This window comes from Stegodyphus dumicola, chromosome 6 (assembly GCF_044657685.1).
Source record: "Stegodyphus dumicola isolate Sdum_Otavi_A_Nest chromosome 6, ASM4465768v1".
Classification (NCBI taxonomy): domain Eukaryota; kingdom Metazoa; phylum Arthropoda; class Arachnida; order Araneae; family Eresidae; genus Stegodyphus; species Stegodyphus dumicola.
Window position 1 is genome coordinate 40,063,065 of NC_140773.1, and position 21,909 is coordinate 40,084,973.

The following is a 21,909-nucleotide window of genomic DNA, read 5'->3' on the forward strand; positions in this document are numbered from 1 at the left end:
AAAATAAGAACAAGAATAAAATAAAATACACTTACCATGAATGAATGCTTTTTCGAACAGCAGAAATACCAATTTCATACCGCCTTTAACATGCCGCCACATAATCACTACCGTATTTATATGACAGCCAGACACAATATCCAGAAAATTCATACTATGGTTCATAAATAAATGTTCTAAACCTTCTTTTCCTAAATCTTTGTAAAATTTCCAGCCATCTGAAAAAATAGTTGTACAAGGCTCAATCCACTTTTTAATACACTGCATCATCGTTTCCTTACTTCTACCATGCACAGCCACTAAAAATAATCTCCCAGACCCTCTTGCAACCACATCTCTCATTGCAACATAGGCCATTTCAAAACACGCATGACACAAACCAATGAGCAATTAAACCAGTTCAGCAAAAGACTTTTCAACGCCAAAAAGGTTGGCATACAACATGCAATCGCACTAAAAACCAGCACAGAACACATATCACCATATTTGGGGATCTTTAGGGCCCATATAAGAGTAGAGCCACAATTTTTTTTGGATTTGACTCATCTTAGAAGACCCATACAGTCAACTGCTGTTTTGTTTTGGGCTCATATGCATAGATCCATGATTGGTCACCTGTGTAGATGTTATACACAGACTTTAATGCACCTTGAATATACTTTTTCAACATTTCCTTGCACCAATTAACACGAACCTTCTTTTGAGCATTTGTCAGATTACGCGGGAGGTTAGACTGGAGATATCTTATCGATGCTTGTCACTCCAATGCCCAAAGATGCCTTAATCTCACAGTATGTCACATGACAATCTTGCTTCAGTTCACTCCACAGCATCGATACTTCCTGGCACAACTGATTTTAAACAACTTTCACTCATCCTGGAGTGAACATCGACAATGACCGAATTTGTTATACCAGTTTTTTACAGTGCTGTAGGATGCTGTTTTATCACTGTATAAAGGATTAAGTTCATCGCAGCACTCTAGTCTTGATAATCCACATCAACAGATATGAAAAATAATCGTACGAAAATGTTCTCAAATTGATTCCATTTTTGGTGTTGGCGATAATTTTCAAAGTCGCGCCAAGGCTGCACTGTATACTAGGATTTTACCCATAAATGTCTATTAAAGGAAACCTTGCATTAATTTTAAACGACAGATGCACCAATTACTATGATCACGATACTTACCCAACTTCAGTTTAAAATGTTCAAAAGAGTTGTATTGTCGTATATGCCAAATTACTATCTTACCTCAATATTCTTCCACTTGCTATAGTCCACCATTTTTTTTTAATTAAATTAAATGTATAACACAGTGAAAGCAAATTAGAGACCTTCTATCAGTTTCAAAGCATCAAACTTCTACGCGCCCGTCGTAAGTTCGAGATGCTCTTGTGAAAACGAGCAAGCATTTCACTTCAAATCAATTTTTGTTTAAAAAAAAAAAAAAAAAAAAAAAAACTACATACAAGCAGCAAAAATTAAAGAAAATCTCCGAATATAAAATTTTACTTCCTACCAATCGACTAATAGAAATATTTCTTAAATATGATAAAAATTCGGAAACTTTGTTGTCTTTCAAAAAGCTAATCAAGATTTTAAAACGTTTTTTAAAGCAATGATTCCGTTGTACTCAGATTATCAAATATTACTTTGAAACGACAAACTTTTGATGAAAGATCTTGTTTTCATTAAGTACTCGTAAATTATTTGTGAAGTTTTCCAGGATTTTTGTCTTGTTTCAGAGTTTATTGCTTTCATATTTATTTAAAAGTGCTCTAATTCCTCTTACATTAAATTTTGAGGTTTGTCGGCATTAAACAAGAAGCGGCAATTCAGGTTTGGTTTGTTTTGGTTTATGCGATTAAGGCAAAGCCTCGAGCGATATTTGCCTAAGAGAAAGGATGCCTTCGTGGATGACTTTCAATCCACAATCCAAACAATGGGTAAAAAGAGGAAAGCGGTAGTTAAAAGGAGAGAAAGCTAGAGTTTGAAAGAAATTGACCGGTATTTGTGTTATACAAAAGAACATCTAGAAAACCTTACGCAGTCAATCCATTCTACCGTTGGAAATAAAACTTGAATTGAATTTTCGGTACTAAGGTATTGTTCTGTTGACCGAGAAATTCGCTACCATCGAATCATGAAAGTTGGTGGATACAGCTTCTTCGACTGGTGCAAACACCGTGTGCCGACGTACCTCCATCGAGTAAATAGTTACTTTCGAATTTACTGTGAAGTAGCACAGATGCTTCTAAATGCTAAGGAATTAAAAAAGTTCTAAGCATAAAAGTACCGTTGTCACATACTACTTCTCTTACGAACGAAACTTTTTTTTCCCAGTGGCGGACACTTGCCTATAACGGTATGGGTCACTACTAAAGCCAGAAGTGGTGGTCATTTTATTGTGGAGGCAACTACAAGAGGCAGCCACTGCTACCTCCTATGAAGGGACAGACAATTTTACATCCATGGCTTCTCCGGAATTCGAACCCCACGCCCTTTGTTATTGCAGTCAGGCTTCCCTAACTACTAAGGCTGCTAGTATAAAGGATATTTCTCGATATCGCGAAAGCTTTTGACAGGGTATGGCATCGAGGACTTATTTACAAACTAATCACTCTCAATTTTCCAGATCATTTTATTCGCTTAATAGCCTCTTTTCTCAGCTACAGAACATTCAGAATCAAAATCGGTACTGTTTACTCTACCACCAGAGTAATCAATGCTGGTGTCCCACAGGGGTCGGCACTTTCGCCGTACCTTTTTAATATTTATACACAAGATATCCCTAAAGACCCTTCTGTTCATCTTGCACTCTTTGCCGATGACACCGCCATACTTACTAAAGCCTGCACTGTTATCGCCGTAAGAAACCAACTCCAAAGCTATCTCATAAAACTGGAAAAATGGCTTACCCTTTGGAGGATTAAAATTAACACTGATAAAACTAAGGCAATAATTTTCCGTAAAGGAAACATGAAATACTATCCTCCACCCCCTGAAATATTTAACGAAGAAATAGACTGGATTAATGAAACCAAATACCTTGGAGTCACCCTTGACCAAAAACTTACCTTCAGAACCCATTTCCGGTCCGTAGTACAAAAATTTAAAATCACCACAGCTACTATGCGACCTCTTCTTGGTAGAAAAAGCAACTTATCTACAACAAATAAATTAATTCTATATCGTTCCATACTGCGCCCAGCTCTTCTTTATGCAGCACCGATCTGGGGACATGCAGCTAAAAACAATATTAAACAATTACAAATTCTACAAAATAAAATTTTACGAGAAATTATTAATGCCCCTTGGTATATTCCCAACATCTATATCCACAGAGACCTTCGAATGGAACTTATTCAAGAGTATATTAAACGATTAGCGGTCAACTTCTTTTATTCAGTACAAACCCACAGTAAAAGCCTTATTAGCACTCTCAGACACTCCCCGCGTCCCAGAGAAAAACATCGCTACCCTTGTGATATCATCCCCACATAAGATTCACAACCTTAATTGACTCATTCACGCAAAACTGACTCTGCGGTTTTACCACCCACGGCTTCATCTTATAACGACACTGAACTTGACACCCGCCTTTTCTCGCCGCCACTAGTGTGGACCTCACTCTCTTTCATCCGCCTCCCACACTCCTTTCACCCTTCTCTCTCTCTCCTCCTCCTGCTCTTTATCAGAAGTCGAGTAAAAAGATGTTTCTACATCTTGACACTCGAGAATAAAATACGATCTGTGTGTGTGTGTAGTATAAAGGATATATATATATATATATATAATCTCTAGTAGCTCTACTAACTACTACACCGTCTGAGTGGCACGAACGAAACATGTAAGGCGAGCTGTCGAACTGGTGAGTATGTAAACAAAAATAAAGTTAAACATGCGGTGAGAGTCTTAAGGGCGGTGCAAGTCTTAAAGGCATCATAATTTTAACATAATACAAAATCATAAACAGATTCAAAATGCAAAACGGAAAGCATAGGTACAAATATACACTTCATTCTAAATTCGACCTGCTTCGTTTTGAGCTCCATAAAAAACACCGTTGAGTTTTCGTTGATATCTATTGTTTTGTTAGGTTTTCTGATTTTGCCAGACGCTGTCTTTAGAACCTATGAGTGCCAATGTTTTGCATATAATTTGTCCAATTGTTTTATTGGCTATATTCAATATCCATTAATACACTTTTTGAAGGTAAGATTCCATAACGTTGTAAATAATGCACTGCTTGCTGTTCTGAAGAAGGCATGTTCCAAACTTTAATCTTTTTCTCCCGAAAGGCAAGAAATAATACGTCAGAAAGTTTATTTATATTCTTATTCATAAAAACAAAGCTAGCTTATCGAGAAAATCAATTCAAAGCCAACTAGATGCGAAATAGATATCTAGTTGGCCTTGATCAGTCTGAGTTACTACGAACTAGAGCTACTAGAGATACTTTATAGTTAAGGCTCCTCTAAATATAGTATATAGGAGCCTTATTTATAGTAGCCTTACAGTTGGTCACAAAAGTATTCGAACACCGGTACCCTATCAGAAAATGACAAGATGGCGTTTTATTTTCTCTTTCTCTCTGTGTGTCGTGTTATTCCATCCTAGGTTTTCTTCTCCCCCCCCCCATCTTGGAAAAAACTGGAAAAAATTAGTCACGATCTCTTTTTGAATGGGGAGATGCCATTTTGAGAAAAAGCTGACGACCCTATCTTGGAGAATGAACATGACCGCTCTACACACCTTTTCACTCTCTCTCTTTCTCTGAATTGGGAAGCCATTTTGGGAAAAAAGCAGACGACCCTATCTTGGAGAATGGAAATGAACGCCTCTCCCTCTCTCTTTGAAATGGAAAGCCATTTTGGGACCCTCTATTCTTGGGAAGGGAGAAAACTGAAGTCTGCAATTCGCTGTCTCTGAATGCGGAAAGCCATTTTGGGAAAAGCGGACCCTCTTCTTCTGATCTTGAAGAACTGAAAATGAACGCTCTACACGATCTCTCTTTGAATTCAGAAGGTATTTTGGGACCTTCTAATGTTGGAAAACTGAAATGGACGCTCTACGCTTTTTCTCTCTCTTTCTCTCTCTCTCTCTCTCTCTCTTTGAGATGAGTAGCCATTTTGGAGGATTCTCCACCACCATCCTAACCTTGGAAAACTGAAATGAACGCTCTACACCTTCTCTCTCTCTCTTTCTCTCTTTCTCTGAAATGGGTAGTCATTTGAAAACTCCCTAACTTTGGAAAAAAAACGGAAATGAACTCTCTACACCATCTCTCTTTGAAAATGGGGGTGTCATTTTGAGACCTCCCTCCCCTAAACTTGGAACAAAAACTGAAATGAACGCTCTACACTTTCTCTCTTTGGACATGGGTAGCCCTTTGGGGACCCTCTCCTCTTGGTAGGAAAAAAAAGAACTGAAGTGAAGGCTCTACACAATCTCTCTTGGAATGGGATCCATATTTCGGGAAACGTGGATCACCTCATGCTGGAAAACTGAAGTGAACCACCAAGATTGGACTCTATATAATATTTTTTTTTAATTGACATCATGACCCTCCTCCAATTTGTTATTAAAAAAATTGTTTTTGTTTGTTTTGGTTTTTATCCCATTTCCGATGTGATTTCAGAAATGCAATTCCATAACAGTTCAATTTCATTCGAGGTTAAATGATCTAAACAGTCTTTGACCCACCCATCCGTATGATTATTTTCTTCTCCTTCCTGTTGCACCAAATTTTGTAAGTCCATATAATCATTCCATACGGGAAGGGCTGGATCCTCACAAGGCTGTCTTGAAACACTTGGAGTCTCTTTGGGATGAGTGGAGGGATCTAGGATGTCTGGACCCGGCTGCGATTCTACCTCCATGATTTCTGGACCCGTTGGAACTTGTTTACCCGGCTGAAATTCTACCTCCATGATTTCTGGACCCGTTGGAACTTGTGAACCCGGCTGTGATTCTGCCTCCATGATTTCTGGACCTGTTGGAACTTGTGGACCCGGCTGACATTCTACCTCTACGATGTCGGGACTTTTTGAAGCTTGTGGACCCGTCTGACATTCTACCTCTACGATGTCGGGACAGGTTGGAGAAGAAGAAGAAGAAGAGGATACTGGAAGAGGTTCTGTCTGTGAGGAGTCCGAAAGAGGTTGCCTGTTTGAACAAGTCGGGGAAGAAGAAGAAGAAGCTTCTGGATTCTGAAGCGGATCTTGCACGCCAGGTAGGTTCCGGTAAGTCGACCGTTTTTTAAGAGGTAATTTTTTTTCTTCCTCCTCATCTTCAATTGTGATGACTTCAATTTCATTCCGTTGCCGGGTCGATTTTGTTTCGGGAAATAACGGTTTGGTCCAGCTCCTCTTATCATCTAAGGAAGGGATGGGTAAAGGTGGCGGAGGGTTTTCTTCTTCTTTTTCTTGAAACATCATCGGCGATTGGAAAGAAATCTCCTCTTTCAATTGTTTCCAAAGCGAGTACGAGCACCGATCGACGAGAAAGAGACTCTTCTGGGTTGTGACGATGAGATATTGCGTTTTCGGGGGAACGGCATAGTTTTGAAAAGGTCTTAGAATATATTTCTTATATTTCATCCTGTCGCTGACTTTAAAACTTCTTTCCTTCAGATTGGGGGACGATGATTCGTAATAGGCGAGAGGAGCGGCTGTGGTTTGAACAATATGAACTTCGTCCTCAGCCGTCGTTCTCACTCCAAACGTAAAATATCGTTTCGTGAGAAAAATATTCTTCCACCGAAAACTCGTGCGCGGATCTGTATATCGCCGGTCTGTTTGAATGGGCCGTCTCAAAGCTCGATCCATCCGATTCCAAGAGAAGGGAGATTCCTCTTTCGTTTGTTGCGATTCGAATAAATTTCTGTATATATTCTGAACGAGCACGTTGGAGGATTCGACATCTTGGTTGAAAGAAACGATCGCTTGATGAGGTGGTAAATGCGGAATAAATGTCGCACAATGACACGCCAAAAAAATTTTCAAGTTGGAGATTTGCTTTAGCGTCTTCAAATCCTCCCCGTTCGAAATCCGTTGAGTTGGAAAAACGTGTAATAGCGACATGGCTTCCAATGGAAAAGAAATGATCTCGCCCAGTACTCTCGTCTTTTTATATATCTATATAGACACACACAGACACACATAGAGGCTCTATGACGTCCGTTTTATTTGTTTTTTTTTGTTTCTCTCTCTCTCTTCTTTTCAAGAAATCTTATCTCCATGACCTCTTTTTCTTTTCTTAAAAAGATGAATGTGTGTGGGAATGAGGAAGTGAAAGTAATAATTTAATAAACAAAAAATTATCCAACCATGACCTTCTTTTTTTTTCAGTCAACTTTTCCAATCCAAGGACGTCCAGAGATAGAGGAAGCAGAGAGAGAGGAGGAGGAGGGAAGGGAAGGTCACACTCTCTTTCTCTCTATAAATAAAAGGGGAGAGCCCCAAAGTCGTATTTTTGTCCAAGTGGATCATGAGGAGGCATCCCCAGCTCACTACGTGTATTCCTTTCAAATATAAATATGTTGATCTTTCCTTTTATATCATCCAAGGAGTCGTTTACCTGAAAGCCTCCGATTTTTCAAAATGTGCGGGTTATTATACCGTGGGGAGTTATCAAAAGATGCGGGACGAATTTTTATCCGACGAAAACGTGTTGATGGCTCGTGACATTCCACCTTTGGATGCACAAATTTTGTTAATGAATCGAGCCAAATATTTTTACACGTCCCACTTTCTAACCGTCTCGCAAATGAATAGGATTATGGATCGTCTTGAGAAGACAAAAGGGATTCTCGTTCATTTTAGTGAATGGTTGCACAAATGTTTGCACGAACCTCTCTCGATCGAGAAGACTGGGAAGAATACCTATTATATTCTTCTCTAGGACTCTCCTCCTTCGTCTCATCATAGAGAGGCCACGACTTTTGAAAAAATCCTCGAGCAAGAAAAATAGAATGGTGCAACAACTACCCCATCCCTCTCCCCGAGCATCAAGAGGAGCCTGTTCAGAAGAAAAAGAAAAAAACCTTTCCAAAAGCCTATCCTCATCCTCCTCGATAATGATGGGGATGAGGAGAAGCCTGTTCAGATTCCTCTCAGTTTGTCAAAACCCGTCGAGGATGAAAAACCTCTCCCTTCCTCAAAACCCCTTGAGGAAGAGAGACCCCTCGAGAAGGAGAAATCTCTCCCACGAGAATAAGGGAACCAAAACTTCTCTCTCTTTCGAAGAGGAGGGACCTCTCAATTTGTCAAGACCCCTCAAGAATAAGGGAACCGAAAATCCTCTCCCTTTCTCAAGACTTCTCGAGGAGGAGGAGGAGAGACCGCTCCATGTCTCAAGACAGGACCCCCCTCTATCTCTTGAGGATCCGAGGGAAACGATTCGTATTGAAAAACCATCTATCGACGATCCCCAGAAAAGGTCTTCGGAGGAGATTAGACTTCCATGTAGAAAACGAATCTGCCACAATAATAATAATAATAATAATAATAATAATAATAATAATAATAATAATAATAATAATAATATACCCTCTTCTCAACAACAGAATCCTACAACATTTGCAGATAAATGCATTCAAACCAATCCCTTTATAGTAACCCTTTTGATTGGAGAACCCGTGCATTAGCCTCGAAAAATAAAATGAGATTCTAGACTGTTTCTATGACCAGAATGTTAAGCCAATAGATAGGTCTAGCTCAGAATTTTCCTTTTTAAAAGAAAAAAAAATAAATAATACAAAGACTATTCGTAAATATAAATGGTAAAGTCTTGAGTCGGCTGGAAAAAAATTTTCAGAGCTGAGAAAAATTCTACAACTCAAAAAAAAAAAAAAAAAAAAACTTTTTGTTAATTTTTATCATGTCTTAGACATGATAAAAATTAACGACCCCCTTCCCTTTTCGTCTGGGAATGTTGTCTCACTCTTTTGAAAAACAAATCGTGATTCATTCATGGAATGATTGCCATTAGAGAAAGGATGAGTCATGGTCTATTTTTAGAAAGGGTGAGACATCCTTCCCAGACAAAAAGGGAGGGTCATTAATTTTTATCATGTCTAAGACATGATAAAAATTAACCAAAAGTTTTTTTTTTTTTTTTTTTTTTTCATTAGAGAATTTTTATCTCACCTCTGAGAAATTTTTTTTCTCCCAGCCGATTCGAGAATTTACCATTTTATTAAGAATGATTTCTCCCTGATCTATTATTTCAAAATTCCAAGTTTCGCTTCAGAACCATCTGTGCTGTTGAAGAAGTAACGTGATATATGTATTTTTTTTAATGAGTTCTGTCAAGATTGAATTGTGCAGGATCGACCTTGCGAATTTCTTCTCTGTGTCTTTAAATAATAATGATACCGAACCGCTTTTTGTAGAGCGCAATGGAAAAAACCTTTTGTATGGTTAGGACAATTCATGTGTTCGATCCCATTTTATTTAGAATCTCTTGCGTCGATCCCGAAATGCAATAAATGGATCTTTGCAACCATTTCTCTAAAAACTGCCGTTTCATTTCTCCTCGCACCCAAATCATGGAAAAGGGTTCCGTCAACATCGTTAACACCCATGGAAAATAACTGTACGGAATTTCTCCTTCGTACCACGACATGCCGTGATAATAATCACTCGCCCACACAGCGGTTCGTTTTTCTTTCTCGGTGAGCATTTGCCATGGAAACGGGGGTTTAAAAACAAATACCCCTCGAGAAGTACCGTCCAATGTGACGTAAGCCAATTCTTTCACAATAAAGGCTCCTTGAGAATCGTAGAAACCTCCAAAGTCGAGCACGAGTTCCATGTTTTTTATTTCTTTTTCTTTCCAAGGTGACATTTATTATTATTATGATGGATGTGTATTGAGATACGCACGATATTATTCAAAAAACAAATATATATATACGAATGTGACCTTTCCCAGAATTCATACGACCTGTCACGTGCAACCTTCTCTCTGTATATATATAAAAGAGGAGACGGCGAGAGAACGCTATCCATTTTTTCCTTCAGGACACACAGCGAGAGAGAGAGAGAATTTTGTTTTCTTTTTTTCCTCAATTGAAGAAGATGGACATTTTGAGTACCAAACCTCTCAAAGATTCCTACATTGTTCTGGACATGGAATACTTTCACTGTTATGATCCAAAGACGGGAGATATATGTTTCATCTTGAAAGAACTGGGCTACATCACTTGCGATTTAACCTTATGCGGATCCATGATTTTTCTCCCTCCTCTCCATTACGATGACTTATCGTCCCGCAATCAAGCTGTGGTCAACCAGACTACAAATAACCGACACGGCCTGCAATGGACCGAGGGTCGTCTTTCCTACGAGCATCTTCCTACGATCCTGAAAATACTGACCGAAAATGTGGAGGTGATCTACGTCAATGGATACGATAAAGCCGAATTTTTCAGCAAGCTCTGCCAGCGATCCGTTTACGAGTTTTACATCCCAGGGAAAACCGAGTGGCGGAACAAGTCGAAATGCACGCGACACCAATATTTCCAAAAGATGATTCATTGTGCCGAGAACTAGGTGAGAAATTTTCGATACCATTTGATGGAGGGTAGTTACGTTTTCCGGAAATTACATTGTTACCCCTCCGAGAGCAAAGCTGTCGAAGAGGAGGCTGAAGAATCTCCCCAGGTGAACTCGTGCGACGATGAGGAGGAGGAGGAGGAGGATGAACTTTCTAATAATAATAATAATAAATGTCTAAGTTGGGATGCTTTAGAGACCCAAGAATATTGGTCTCAACCCTTATCTCACCTAGACCTGAAAGAGGATCCTCAAGTGTACTCTTTGTGGTCCTCTTCTAAAATTTGGTCTTGGAGAGAACCCTTGAATGTTCATGAATGAAATGGTATGTAAATCCCTAGAGAAAAAAAAATAGAAAAAAAAAGTTCTTTTTTTTTGTAATATGTTGATTTCTTTCCAATCCCATTTCTTTTCCATAACTCCACCCCAATTGACGAGAAGAAGAAGAATTTTCCAAGTTACACAAGACGTAGAAATATTTCACAAGGATTTATAAATTACACGCTCCCACATGATATATGTATAGAGAGAAAAAAACCCTCTGTTCTCTAGCCAATACGTCAAGACTTCTCTAAACTAAGAGAGATCATGAGTACCGAGGAAACCTTAGCAGAGCAAGTTGAAAGACTTTCAAAGAGATTAGAAGAGTTAAGACGGGATAGATTTACAGTTCCGCCGACTAAAGAGGAAACTGTCATCGATTTCAACAAACCGCTGTACTTTCATCCCCTACCCCAAAGAATGAGACGAATGGACTCGCCGTTGAACAGTTCCAATGAGAAACAAAATGTCACTTATTTGAATAGTCAATTTCAACACATGAATATTTCATAAGTATTTTTTTCCCTAAAGCGTAGGGAGATCGGATCAGTAGTTTTTCCCTTTCCATCGTCGAAAAAGATTGGGAGGAAAAATCTTTCTCAGCTCTCTCAGAAAAATTTTTCAGCCTTAAAAAAAAAAAAAAAAAAAAAAAAAAAACTTTTTGTTAATTTTTATCATGTCTTAGACATGATAAAAATTAACTCTACCCCCCTTTTGTCTGGGAATGTTGTCTCACACTTTCTAAAAATAGACCATCACTCCTCCTTTCCTAAAGAATAGAATTCCAAGAATGGGATCTGGTCTATTTTTAGAAACGGTGAGACCCTATTCCCAGACAAAAGGCGGGTAGAGTTAATTTTTATCATGTCTAAAGTTCAGGGTCCATCCATCTTCTTATGTGAAACGGTGACCCTGACAAGATCGAGATAAACAAGTCCTGTGAGTTGTTTTGTAATCTTGACGCGATCCAAGAAAGACTTTTTATTATTTTTTTTGAAATAGGCGGGGGGGTGGGGAGAGAAAATGTTCTCACGACCCTCAGATATCTTTTCATAAATATATTTTTTATCAAAGTGTTTCTTTCATTCCGATCCTTTTAAGAGGTTGGAATGACCCTGACATTTAGATGGGGTCGCGATCCCGACAGATGTCGCGCGAGTATAAAAGTGTGTATCCTCCGCGAGATTTCTTCAGAGAACAGAAGAAGACGTGAACTGAGCTGGTAAGTCCCTTTGGTCCTATGAATATGGTTTAATCATAACTTCATTTAAAAAGACCTTTGAAACTTTGAAACTTCTTAACCCTTTGAAAAGAAAAATGTCTCTTTCAAGACGACGACTCTAAAACGTTTTATTGTTTTTTTCCCTTTCTAGATCTTCCCTGTTATACATATATACCTTTTCGATTCTTTTTTTTTGCTCCTGTTTGTGGAAGACATCACCGTATTCATCGCCATGGCGTGTTCAGAAAACTTTATCGTGCTCGATCTAGAGGGTTTCCAGTCCTACAACCACAAGAAGGGTGAATTTACCTACGTTTTAAAAGAATTGGGCTATGCGACAAAAGATTTTTTGACCGTGGGATCGTTGACGTTTGCTCCTCCTCACCCCTTCCACCAACTGAATGAAAAAAACCAAAAGACGAATGCCTGGCTGACGAGAAACCGGCACGGACTTCGTTGGAACGAGGGTCATATTCCCTACAACCATTTAGGACGCATTCTCCAATCGCTCACTCACAGCTTCTCCACGATTTATGTGGTGGGATGCCAGAAAGCTAAATTCTTTGCTAAAGCCTTGGATTATCAAAAACCCGTGACGGAAATTTATGTGCCAGATGGAATCATTTGGAAGTATCGGGAAAAATGTGCCCGACATCATCAAAGGATGAAATATTTCCATTGTGCCGAAAACAAAGTGCGCAACTATCGATGGCATATTATGGAAGGAGATTTTCATATCAATCACGTCTATCCAGACGGAACGGAGAAAGAGGAGAGGATTCAGGAGGAAGCAGACAATCCTCTGCAAGCTTTTGATAAGGCCTACGATCAGTTAGAGAAGGATCCGTCCCCAAAAGCGTACGATAACCTCATCCAGAAATGGGATAATCTGTCCTGTTTCCAAGTGATGGAACATCCGGATGAGTATACGCCTTTAAACTTGATGGGCTCTTCTTCTTTGTCGTCAACTTCCTCCAATAACTCGAGGAAGACGGAGGGTTGGGGAGACATACCTGAAAATATTCCCCATTACGATCCAGCAGCCTGTTGGGACGAACCTTCCAAAGAATCTCATGAGACCCCCAAAATATCTTCAGAGGATCCAAAGACAAAATCCACTGAGTGTTGGGACAATGAACGGACGACTCATGCTCCAAAATCTACTGAGACTATGTCCACTGAGTGTTGGGACAATGAACAGACGACCCATGCTCCAAAATCTATTGAGACTATGTCCACTGAGTGTTGGGACAATGAACGGACGACCCATGCTCCAAAATCGACTGAGACTATGTCCACTGAGTGTTGGGACGATGAAACCGAAAAGACGACAGAGAATTGGGATGACCGTTCTCAAAAGTATTTGAATTGATATATACATAAACTCAGGAGAAAAAAAAATAAAGAAAAGATTTTTAGAAATAAGTAGGGAAAGGTTCTCCGCTTTCCCTATATTTATGGAAATGGACTGAGAAGAGAGAGAGAGAGAGAGACAAATCAGGAGACCAAAAAAAATGGGTCTTGGAAGGAATGAGTGCAAATGCATTCGATTCCTTCGGAGACCCATTTTTTTTGGGTCCCTCTCTCATCCAATCTTGGAAAAGAACTTTGTCCTATTTTTCTAGGTCCATTCAAAAAGAAATGAATCTATCCATAAATTTTCTTAAAAGAAAAAAAAACAAAAAGATCCATTACCTCTTGACGGTCCAAAGTCGAGAATTTTGGAAAAAGTTATCCACTCTCTCCATCCAGTCAAGCTTCTCTGTAGAAAATCTAGTAGGTGCATCTGCATTCTCGAACACCCGGCAGTTATTATTGGACGCGAAACGTCGAATGCTGAAATAGTTAACAGTGAGCCCATTCTTAAAGAAACGGGGATGTTTTATTCATCCAGTCGAGTGCGGAAAAATTTCTGAGAGCCGGAGAAAAATTTCTCTGGCTGAAAAAAAAAAAAAAAAAAAAAAAAAAAAAACCCTTTTAGTCTGAAAATTGATGTCTTGAATTTTCCAAAAATTGAAGACATCAATTTTCAAATTTTCAGAGTAAAAGGGGGGAATTTTTTTTTTTTTTTTTTTTTTTTAATATCTAACTTTGAACCACAGAAATTTTTTCCGGCTCTCAGAAACTTTTCCCAGCCGACTCGATGTGAATAAAACTTTACTGTTTGTTAAGAATGTTATTTAATGGATCGATTTCAACCTATCGAGTTTCGCTTGAGTTCCGGCCGTGCTGTGGGCCCACCTGGATACACGTTTTCCCCTTTTGGAATAGAATAAAACTTTACTGTTTTTTAAGAATGTTATTTAATGGATCGATTTCAACCTATCGAGTTTCGCTTGAGTTCCGGCCGTGCTGTGGGCCCACCTGGATACAAGTTTTCCCCTTTTGGAATAGAATTTCCGTCAAGGTAGGCTACTTTTCCTCTTTTTGCATTTTTCATGTCATTTCGTTTGTATTACAATATACTGAATACGGGCGTTCGAACTGATTTCTAGGCTATTTCTATACAAATGGAGCTCGATCCAAGAAAGAAATGATATCTTTTTTTTTAGTTTGTGGACTGCCAATTTGTATTGGAATATACTGAAAACGGGTGTTTGAGTCGGTTTTCAGTATATTTCAATACAAATAGAGCTCGATCCAAGAAAGAAATGATGTCTTTTTTTTTATTTTGTGGACTGCCAATTTGTATTGGAATATACTGAAAACGGGTGTTTGAGTCGGTTTTCAGTATATTACAATACAAATAGAGCTCGATCCAAGAAAGAAATGATGTCTTTTTTTTATTTTGTGGACTGCCAATTTGTATTGGAATGTACTGAAAACGGGTGTTTGAGTCGGTTTTCAGTATATTTCAATACAAATAGAGCTCGATCCAAGAAAGAAATGATGTCTTTTTTTTATTTTGTGGACAACCAATTTTGTATTGGAATATACTGAAAACGGGCGTTCACGTCGGTTTTCAGTATATTTCAATACAAATGGAGCTGGATCCAAGAAAAAAATGATGTCTTTTTTTTATTTTGTGGACAGCCAATTTTGTATTGGAATATACTGAAAATGGGCATTCACGTCGGTTTTCAGTATATTTCAATACAAATGGAGCTGGATCCAAGAAAAAAATGATGTCTTTTTTTTATGTTGTGGACAGCCAATTTTGTATTGGAATATACTGAAAACGGGCGTTCACGTTGGTTTTCAGTATATTACAATACAAGTGGACCTGGATCCAAGAAAAAAAAATGATGTCTTTTTTTATGTTATGGACTGCCCTATTTTGTATTGGAATATACTGAAAACGGGCGTTCACGTTGGTTTTCAGTATATTCCAATACAAATGGAGCTGGATCCAAGAAAAAAATGATGTCTTTTTTTATGTTGTGGACAGCCAATTTTGTATTGGAATATACTGAAAACGGGTGTTCACGTCGGTTTTCAGTATATTACAATACAAGTGGAGCTCCATCCAAGAAAAAAATGATGTCTTTTTTTATGTTGTGGACAGCCAATTTTGTATTGGAATATACTGAAAACGGGTGTTCACGTCGGTTTTCAGTATATTACAATACAAGTGGAGCTCGATCCAAGAAAAAAATGATGTCTTTTTTTTATTTTGGGGACTGCCAATTTTGTATTGGAATATATTGAAAACGGGCGTTCACGTCGGTTTTCAGTATATTTCAATACAAATGGAGCTCCATCCAAGAAAAAAATGATGTCTTTTTTTTATGTTGTGGACTGCCCTATTTTGTATTAGAATATACTGAAAACGGGCGTTCACGTTGGTTTTCAGTATATTCTAATACAAGTGGAGCTCCATCCAAGAAAAAAATGATGTCTTTTTTTTATGTTGTGGACTGCCCTATTTTGTATTGGAATATACTGAAAACAGGCGTTCGAGTCGGTTTTCAGTATATTCAAATACAAATGGAGCTCTATCCAAGAAAAAAATGATGTCTTTTTTATGTTGTGGACAATCAATTTTGTATTGGAATATACTGAAAACGGGCGTTCGAGTCCTTTTTCCGACTATTTCTACACACATTCCACTATATTAAAATGACGTCATGGTTGAGTCCAAACAGAGTCGTCCCCGGACAGAGTCGTCCCCGGACAGAGTCGTCTCCGGACAAAGTTGTCCCCAGACAATTTTATACCGAATTTGTATAGAGATATACTTAAAATGGGCTTGGAGGGGAGGGCGCTTTCTAGTATATTCCTATATACATTCGGTTGCATTCAGAAACAAAAAGAATGTCTTTTTGATGGACAAAAAACTTTTTGTTAATTTTTATCATGTCTTCTAGACATGATAAAAATTAACTCATCCCCCTTTTGTCTGGGTATGTTGTCTCACCGTTTCTAAAAATAGACTAGAGACTAATAGAAAATAATAGACTAGAGAAATAGACTGAAGAGTTGTTTTCTGAGCTCTGAAAAATTTTTCCTAGCCGATCCCATTTCGTTTTTCGACTTTCACTTTCAACTCTTCACTTTTCCTATCCACTGTCGTTGGAATTGTGTTCACTGGAGGCTATTCCTTTTTTTGCAATCTCGCTTTTAGTTTTCTCTGAGATTCTTTAGAAATGACTATACAAATTTCACCGTCTATATAGAGATGATGTCCAAACAAAGTCGTCCCCGGACCATCTTGATGACCGAATATGTATAGAAATAGTCTGAAAATGGGCTTGAGGGCCGGTTTCTGGACGATTCCTCTACAAATTCGGCCGCATCCAGAAAAACAAAAATACATAGTTTCTTTTTGGGTGGACAGGAGATGATAAATTTCTTTTCTCTCTCTCTCTCTCTCTCAATATTGGAGGAGAGAGTGGCCCAAAAAAATGGGTCTCGGAAGGAATCGAATGCATTTTGAAATGCACTCATTCCTTCCAAGACCCATTTTTTTGGTCTCCTGATTCAACTCTCCAGTCTATGGAATAAGGAAAGCGGAGAACGTTTCCCCTTCCTTAAGCGACTGGAGACCATATCGCATCATCATCATCATCATCATCACCATCACCATCGTCCTGTTTCTGATACTTTTCAACGAAGGCTTGATGTCTCTGGATGATTTTGGGGAGATGATGGATCCCGAATTGAGTGATGAAAAAGAGAGGACTCTTTTTCCTTTCTTGTTCGTCTTGCACAGTCTCTCGGAGGTTGATATACGTTTCCCCGTCCTCCTCAATTTTCGTCAGAGGTCTCATGAATATTTTACACATCCAAGGGAAGAGCGACTTGTTATGCAGGGATTTCGAAGCGACGAAGGCCGCTTCATTCGAAGTGAGGACAATCTGGTTCGGTTGACCCCATTCTTTGGAGTAGTTGTCCAAATCGCCTAGTCGAAGAAAATGGTGTCGATTAGGAAAAAAGACTTGGAGAACACTCGTCGTATGCGAGACGTTCGTAGGCAAGAGAGTCAAGATATCTTTGGCATTCCAGTACAGGAATCCTAGATCCACATACGCGTGCACGTAATAGTCATCGTTATATTCCAGTTTGAGCAGCATGGCTTTTGTATTTTTTTTTCCGTTCTCAAGGCGAAACACTCGTCTGATATGAACAAGAGCTCGCTGGCGATCCGTTTATATAGACTCCTCAGAGAGAGAAAGAGGGAGAGGGGAGGAGGAGGAACAAGGTTGATCAATTCTAAAATAAAAAAAATGATAACGAAATGAGTGTTTGTGAAGGTCATAGAGAGATGATTATAGAGTTGTTTTATTTTTTATTTTCTCAAAAAAAAAACCAAAAGGGTCCCATTCCATACGACATGGCCTTTGAGAAGGTGACGGGGTCATGTGTCTACAAAGTTGATAAACTTTAGAATAAAAAAAAGCTTTCATCACGTAACTCTCGAGAAGAAAATGACAGGGGTCTCTAGGAGAAGGTCATAAGTAGTATACAAAGGATGGTTGTTTTTTTTTCTTTCGTTCCTCTCAATCCCATGACCTTTGAAAAGGTGACGGGGTGTCCTTTAGGAAAAAAATAGAAGGTCATAGAGAGAGAGATAGACAAAGTTGATTTTTTTTCTAGAAGTCAACCGTCACGTCGCCCATCACGTGGTCTTCTCGTATATATAGAGAGGCGAGTGGAAGACAGACTCTATTTCCCAGAGAGAGAGAGACTGCTGTGCGTATCCATATTTCTACTCAAGATGATGATCCGCGTCTTATATAATGAGTTTGTCAGCATTCGCTGTTATGTGGATGACGGAAGATTGTTTTGGAACGCTACGGACATTTTGCCTCTGATTCATACTTCCAGTAAAAGAACCTGGGACATTCTCTCCGTGTTTTTCGACGAACACCACGTCTTCAGGAAAATAAAAGATCTTGAGAGTCTCGGCAGTTCTCAAGAGGGATATGTCCTCTCCAGCGAAGAAATGTTACATCTGGCCGAAAATAATCCTAAAAATAATCAGCTTCTGGCCTGGGTGTATAGCATTTTAACTCAGCCGCTGGTTCGAGTTGTACCCAGTCAACCCGTTTACCGACTGCTCTATCCGGGGGAGAAATTTCACTTCATCACCCTCTTTAATCTGGGAGTGCGCTACATACCGCCTCATCCAGGCATGACGGATTCTTCTACTTACCCTAAACAATATGCCAGGGCTTATTGCCAGACAGACCCCCGTCAAGAAAAGGTCGTCGAGACTCAAACGGATCCTCTGGTGGTCTCTTTAAATGTCACTAAAGTTATCACCTTCTAAAAAAAACAACCACCACCACCCAAAAAAAATTTGCTCCTCCTCCAAATTTTTTTTTATCTTCTCGAAAGAAAAAAAAAGAAACTTTTCCATCTAGCCTCTGTCTTTCAATCCCTCTTAAGAGAGAGAGGGAGGAGAAAAGAAAGAGAGTTCTGAGGAGGCAAAAGAAATGGGTCTGGAAGGAAACGGGTGCATTGCGAGAAAAAGAGGGTCCTCTTTTCTTTTCTCGAATTGCACCCTTTTCCTTCCAGACCCATTTTTTTTGATCACTTCTTCAAACCAATCTTGGAAAGGTGGGGATACAATAAATTGTGCGTAAAGTCCATTTCGATCAAGACTGGATTTTTTTTTGAAAAGAAAACATAATGTTATATATAGATAGCTAAATCTTTATCATGATATTCTCTAAGAATTTCTTAGCCATTTGTCAAAGAAGGGGACTATAATTGAAGAATTTATGAATTTGGGAACATGTCACCCATGACAAATTTAAAATCTTGGAAGTGGATACTGGAAAGCCCCGCTCTGATTATAATTCTGAGTTCTAGCATGGAACATTTTTTAGATCAATAAGCCAAACTATTTTTCTAGTCTCATATTCTCTCGTGACTAGGGTTTCAGATTTGGGTAGAGAGAGACACTGTTCTGAACAGAAACGTGGAATGCTTTTATAGAAAAGTGAAGAGTTGAAAGTGAAAGTCGAAAAACGAAATGAGATCGGCTAGGAAAAATTTCTCAGAGCTCAGAAAAAAATTCTGAAATGTAAAAAAAAAAAAAAAAACCTTTTTGTTAATTTTTATCATGTCTTCTAGACATGATAAAAATTAACTCACCCCCCCTTTTGTCTGGGAATGTTGTCTCCCACTTTCTAAAAATAGACCATGACTCATCCTTTTAAAGAATAGAATTCCAAGAAAGGACTGGGTTCTGGTCTATTTTTAGAAACGGTGAGACAACATACCCAGACAAAAGGGGGGTGAGTTAATTTTTATCATGTCTAGAAGACATGATAAAAATTAACAAAAAGTTTTTTTTTTTTTTTTTTTACATCTCAGAATTTTTTTCTCAGCTCTGAAAATATTTTGCCAGCCGATCTCATTTCGTTATCATTTTTTTTTATTTTAGAATTCATCAACCTTGTTCCTCATCCTCCCCTCTCTCTCTCTCTCTCTGAGGAGTCTATATAAACGGATCGCCAGCGAGCTCTTGTTCATATCAGACGAGTGTTTCGCCTTGAGAACGGAAAAAAAAAATACAAAAGCCATGCTGCTCAAACTGGAATATAACGATGACTATTACGTGCACGCGTATGTGGATCTAGGTATCCTGTACTGGAATGCCAAAGATATCTTGACTCTCTTGCCTACGAACGTCTCGCATACGACGAGTGTTCTGCAAGTCTTTTTTCCTAATCGACACCATTTTCTTCGACTAGGCGATTTGGACAACTACTCCAAAGAATGGGGTCAACCGAACCAGATTGTCCTCACTTCGAATGAAGCGGCCTTCGTCGCTTCGAAATCCCTGCATAACAAGTCGCTCTTCCCTTGGATGTGTAAAATATTCATGAGACCTCTGACGAAAATTGAGGAGGACGGGGAAACGTATATCAACCTCCGAGAGACTGTGCAAGACGAACAAGAAAGGAAAAAGAGTCCTCTCTTTTTCATCACTCAATTCGGGATCCATCATCTCCCCAAAATCATCCAGAGACATCAAGCCTTCGTTGAAAAGTATCAGAAAGAGGACGATGGTGATGGTGATGATGATGATGATGATGATGCGATATGGTCTCCAGTCGCTTAAGGAAGGGGAAACGTTCTCCGCTTTCCCTATTCCATAGACTGGAGAGTTGAATCAGGAGACCAAAAAAATGGGTCTTGGAAGGAATGAGTGCATTTCAAAATGCATTCGATTCCTTCCGAGACCCATTTTTTTGGGCCACTCTCTCCTCCAATATTGGGAGAGAGAGAGAGAGAGAGAAAAGAAATTTATCATCTCCTGTCCACCCAAAAAGAAACTATGTATTTTTGTTTTTCTGGATGCGGCCGAATTTGTAGAGGAATCGTCCAGAAACCGGTACTCAAGCCCAATTTCAGACTATTTCTATACATATTCGGTCATCAAGATGGTCCGGGGACGACTTTGTTTGGACATCATCTCTATATAGATGGTGAAATTTGTATAGCCATTTCTAAAGAATCTCAGAGAAAACTAAAAGCGAGATTGCAAAAAAAGAAATAGCCTCCAGTGAACACAATTCCAACGACAGTGGATAGGAAAAGTGAAGAGTTGAAAGTGAAAGTCGAAAAACGAAATGGGATCGGCTAGGAAAAATTTTTCAGAGCTCAGAAAAAAATTCTGAGATGTAAAAAAAAAAAAAAAAAAAAAAAAAAAAAAAAAAAAAAACAACTTTTTGTTAATTTTTATCATGTCTTCTAGACATGATAAAAATTAACTCACCCCCTTTTGTCTGGGAATGTTGTCTCCCACTTTCTAAAAATAGACCATGACTTATCCTTTTAAAGAATAGAATTCCAAGAAAAGACTGGGTTCTAGTCTATTTTTAGAAACGGTGAGACAACATACCCAGACAAAAGGGGGATGATTTAATTTTTATCATGTCTAGAAGACATGATAAAAATTAACAAAAAGTTTTTTGTCCATCAAAAAGACATTCTTTTTGTTTCTGAATGGAACCGAATGTATATAGGAATATACTAGAAAGCGCCCTCCCCTCCAAGCCCATTTTAAGTATATCTCTATACAAATTCGGTATAAAATTGTCCGGGGACAACTTTGTCCGGAGACGACTCTGTCCGGGGACGACTCTGTTTGGACTCAACCATGACGTCATTTTAATATAGTGGAATGTGTGTAGAAATAGTCGGAAAAACGACTCGAACGCCCGTTTTCAGTATATTCCAATACAAAATTGATTGTCCACAACATAAAAAAAGACATCATTTTTTTCTTGGATAGAGCTCCATTTGTATTTGAATATACTGAAAACCGACTCGAACGCCTGTTTTCAGTATATTCCAATACAAAATAGGGCAGTCCGCAACATAAAAAAAAGACATCATTTTTTT

The 21,909-nt window shown here is 38.7% G+C and overlaps 1 protein-coding gene across 2 annotated transcripts in view; it reads right to left on the minus strand.

Moving 5' to 3' along the window:
• Cdc37 (cell division cycle protein 37) overlaps positions 1 to 1,413 on the minus strand; it is an 83,480-nt gene extending 82,067 nt beyond the window's left edge. The window contains exon 1 of one of the 2 annotated variants that reach the window (XM_085818248.1): positions 1,255 to 1,413. In XM_085818248.1, the coding sequence (XP_085674374.1) occupies positions 1,255 to 1,287 (33 nt within the window). In that variant the 5' untranslated portion in view covers positions 1,288 to 1,413. Of the gene's footprint in view, positions 1 to 1,191 lie in introns of both variants that reach the window. The other variant, XM_085818250.1, reaches the window with a different exon arrangement.
• Positions 1,414 to 21,909: the final 20,496 nt, after the last annotated feature.